The sequence below is a fragment of the Hipposideros armiger genome, unplaced genomic scaffold (assembly GCF_001890085.2).
Source record: "Hipposideros armiger isolate ML-2016 unplaced genomic scaffold, ASM189008v1 scaffold_216, whole genome shotgun sequence".
NCBI classification, from domain to species: Eukaryota; Metazoa; Chordata; class Mammalia; order Chiroptera; family Hipposideridae; genus Hipposideros; species Hipposideros armiger.
The window spans coordinates 430,439-435,000 of record NW_017731566.1 but is presented as its reverse complement, the minus strand read 5'-3'; the positions used below and the strand labels follow the sequence as shown (position 1 = coordinate 435,000).

The 4,562-nt window shown below is 51.9% G+C and overlaps 1 protein-coding gene across 1 annotated transcript in view; it reads left to right on the top strand.

Moving 5' to 3' along the window:
* Positions 1-4,562, top strand: part of DOCK1 (dedicator of cytokinesis 1) — a 461,498-nt gene that overhangs the window by 163,035 nt on the left and 293,901 nt on the right. The window contains exon 26 of the mRNA XM_019654186.1: positions 2,161-2,288. Coding sequence (XP_019509731.1) covers positions 2,161-2,288 — 128 coding nt within the window. The remainder of the gene's footprint in view (positions 1-2,160; positions 2,289-4,562) is intronic.

The window sequence follows — 4,562 nt, the reverse complement described above, 5'->3', positions numbered from 1 at the left end:
TGGCTGTCCAGTCTGTATTTTTGAGCCAGAAGTCTCCTCCAGCCCTTAGAACACTCTCTCCATTTGCCTACTTGATGGAGTTACTAAGGCTTCCAACAGGCAGTGCAAAGTCAACTGTCCAAAACCAAATTCTTTCCTCCCTAAACACACTCCTTTTCCATTCCTCTACTTGGAGGCCTCCTGAAGATGCTTGGATGACAGACTCATCACCAGGGTGCTGGGCCCTGTGTCTGGGCTTGTGTCCTTTATCCCACACCCTCATTGACAGTCCGCCGCCTGCAGTGTGGTCATCCTGCCCCCAGTTTCTCCTGTTCCAGGCCTCTTCTTTAAAAGTCAGTGGGAGTTCAGGCCTTCGTTATGTCCGGCCTGCATTCTTGTGCAGCTAGTTGACCGGTTCCGTGCCTCCCACCTCCACGGCCTTACCTGCGCAGCTCCACTGAGGACCTCTAGCCTTTTGATCTGATCACATCTCCCCTCCGTCATGTTCTAGTTCCCTACCCCCTCCCACCCTGCCCGTTATGTTCAGGGTGAAATCCAGCCGCTCATCGGCCGTCCTTCCTCTCACCCTTCTGAGCTGGGCATGTGCTCCTGTGAGCACATCGTCTGCCCCGATCTTGCAGGCTTTATGTCTAGTGGCCCCTCTTCTGGATTGTTTTCTCCTTTGCCCGCCACCCCATGGGGCAAATTCCTGTTCTTCCTGCCAGCGGGTGAAAATGCTGCTTCCTGAACGAAGTCTCCCTGACTTTCTCGCCTGTAGGGTCAATACGTGCTCCCCTCTGCTCCCTCCCTCACATTGTCCTGCATTAGCTTGGGTCTGGGAGGCCAGAGAGACGCTGTGGCTCCCCACCAGCCTCTGGGTCACATCATAAGAGGAAGTCCTCTGTCCTGAGCATGTAACCTGTGTCAGACCCCGACCTTCCCATGAACCTTGGAGGAGTACAGTGTGCCCCGTAGCTGTGAGCACCATTGCACCCATGTTAGAGATGAGGAGACTGAGGCTCAGAGAGGTGACATGAGCTGCCTAAGATGACTCTGCTAGGAAGCCAGCAGGATTTGAAGTCAGACAGTGTCCCTCCAGAGCCTGAGCTCTCAGCTCTCTGCAGGTTGTCCCTTTGAAAGTGGGGGCCCAGCAGAACGTTGTCCCCAAGTGAGTAAAGTCCAAGGGGGAGTCAGTAGCTATGACTGGCAGAGCTCAGAAACCTTTAGGAGGCGGTGGCTTGTGAGCAGAAGGAAACCATCTTCGGTCCTCCGAGGAATAAATAAGGATAGCTGCAATTCAGTCATTTTTGTCTTAGGAAGTGTTTCCTTTAAAGTTGCAAGTCACTGAATTTGTAGGTACTCAAAATTAGTTAAAACCCCAGTGTGCGTTGGTGTTTGTATCTGTGTGCACACAATGGGATATGCGTGCATGTGTGTTTATACTCATATATATGCACAGGGGCTCCCCCTTACCCACGGAGGAGATGTTCCGAGACCCCCCAGTGGATGTCCAAACTGTGGATCGTTCCGAACCCTATATGTACCGTGTGTTTGCAGACACATGCATACCTATGATAAAGGTTAATTTATAAATTAGGCACAGGAAGAGATTAACAACAATAACCAATACTAAAATAGAACTATTACAACAATATCCAGTAACAGAAGTTAACATGAATGTGGTCTCTCTCAAACATCTCATTGTACTATATATGCAGCGTGGACACACTGGACGAACGGGTGACTCATGTCCTAGGCTGGGCGGAGCAGCACGGTGCCAGATCTCACCACGCTGCTCAGACAAGCACGCGACTTAAAACTGATGGTTTATTTCTGGAATTTTCCATGTAATATTTGTGGACCGCAGTTAACTGTGTGTCACTGAAACCGCAGAAGGCAGAACCGCAGATAAGGCGGGGGCTGCTGCGTGCTTGTGAATTATTGCATATTCACATGAGATATACACATGTACTCACGAACATGGGGATATGGGGTGAAAGTTATTTACATAGCAATATACGTGATTTCCTCACGGTCAAGTCATCCGACCCTCTCCAGATGTCAGCTGGACATGGAGCGTGCTGGAGAACAATGTGACGAGCTAGGAAAACATGCTTCTTGCAAACCCCAGTTGCGTCCTGGTGGGTGTCCCGCTAACTGGCAACCCCGTCTCCCCTGCAGACTGCAGAGAGCTTCTGCTTCCTATGATGACGGATCAGCTCAAGTACCATCTGGAGAGACAGGAAGACCAGGAGGCCTGCTGCCAGCTGCTGAGCAACATCCTGGAAGTACTGTACCGCAAGGACGTGGTGAGTCATGGCCNCTTGCGCACTCACACGCGCTTGCGCACACGCACTCTGGCACACTCTCCTCTGGCTCAGCATGGACACCGTCCAGTGAGACTGGGTCACCAGAAAGGAGGGATGCGGCTGTCCCTCCGGCATCTTCCAAGGACAGGGCAGGCTGTTCTAGACTGTAGGCCCCTCCTGCACCCTTAACAGAAGTGTTGTGGTTTCCTGATGAAACGAATGTGGACAAAGTAAACATCAGCAACCGTCTGGCTAGGAGGAGAGAGCGCTTCTTCACAGCGAGTGAACGTGCGCACGTGTGTACACACACGCACATGCACACGCGCACACACACACGAACTACCTTTGTCAGGTCTTGGGTTGTGTGCAGGGGCTACTCCCATTCATGAGAATAAGATCTCTGCTCTCACTGCAACCCGGTTCAGAGAAACGTAACAGAACCAATGGTTATGCCCGGAGGCCCATGAGTTGGGCATCTGAGGCCTGTCTGTACCCAGGTCAGTCGGTGGGCTGTGCTGGGTCCTGCAGATTGCAGCCGGCTTGTGCGGCCTCCAGCTTTCGGTTTTCCAGCCTCTCTGAAGGAGCCTGGGCATTGCTTTTCTTCTTTTGCTGTCCTGGGGTGTTTTCTGAAGGGTGCTGCTGTCCCTGTGACCTTCTGTACTTGGAGGCCTGCATAAAATGCCTGGTGTGGTCCGTGCAACCTTTAAGGACAGCCTGGGAACCTGGTCCTTTGATCAGTGTGTAGTCAGGGGCCGGAGGTCTGTCTTCAGGCTGCGAGGTGGTGGTCCTCCACACGGGAACACTGAGGTGCTTTTACAGTCCTCCTGCATGTGTGGTCTCACCTCATCCTCTCGGCGACCTGTGCTTAGCCCATTTGCCCACTTTTTCTGGACCAGCCATTGGTGGGGTGGGTTTGAAAACACCCCAGTTGTGGATTCCAAAGGATTATAACACGTGGATTTCTATGTTCTCAAGGGGCTAAGACAGGGGTCGGCAAACTTTTGAGACGGAAGAGCTGCCAGAGGTTGGCAAACTGCGGCTGGCGAGCCACATGCGGCTCTTTGGGTACGTGCATGTGGCTCTGAAGTAAAATTGAAAATGACAATGAAACTATCATAGTTTCATTTATAATATTACTTTAAGTTTTCCTTATTTATAAATATATGTGTATGGATCTCAAATAGTTTTTAAGTTGTTGTGAGGGACAGGATGGGCTCTTCCAGGGGCGGCAAACTTTTGAGACGGAATGTACCCAAAGAGCCGCATGTGACTCGTGAGCCACAGTTTGCTGACCCCTGGGCTAAGAAAATGAAATGTCTTTAAATGTGGCAAAATGGCCATGAAGGTTTCAAACTCTTTGTTGCTTCTCATCAAGAGAGGCTGGATAACAAACAGCTAACCCTTGGGCTGGGGCACAGTGGGCGTTCCCCCCAGGTAGCCAGAGATGGTTGACAGCCGAAGATGAACAGGGCAGCCGTCGCTTCCTTCACCCTGGAGTAATTCTGACAAATGAGACCAACACACTCAGTTACCTCTGAGAACAGCAAAGACCGCAACTGCCTGTCCAGTGTGACAGATAAGGGGGACAGAAAGGGATGGATTTCGGCCAGGCCATCTGGGTACCCAGAACCGGAAGGGCCATTCGTGCCAGCTTTGCATCTAGACCTGTGCTCCCCTGATCTCCTAGGGCCGTTCGTGGACACACCCTCCTCCCCACCTGGGCAGGCCCCTCTCTCTGTGGGTCCCTCCCATAGCCATCTGCTTTCTTCAGTCACATTGTCGGGGTCATTCTTAACTTGCTCAGATGTTCATGGCTCTAACTCCTCCCTCTGAGTTCTTGAGAATTTGACTTGTTCTCCTGAATGGTGGCTGTGATGGGGGATGACCAGGAAGTCATAGACTGCGGTGGCCGGTAGTTCATCCCTGTGGAGGGTGGTTTAGTGGTTGTACCCGGCAGTGTGTTTCAGACTGAAAAGAAGGGGGTCCATCCTGGAGATGTCCACCACGAGGCAGGGCTGGGCTCTCAGAGGTGGCGTGTAGCCCCTGCAGTGGGCACTGTGTTGTGGTCAAGGTCGACAGGTCAGGAGCTCCTAAGGGCAGAGAAGGTGTGTGAACGTCCACATTCTATGGGAAGGACATTGGGCTTTGGGATGTTGGTGGGATTCATGTATTTGTGTGTCTGCATTTTGGGCAGATGCATTTTCAGTCTGGATTCCCTGCCACGAACTCATTTTCTTGAGGTGTTTCCTTGGACTGGCTTCGTCCTTGGGTACC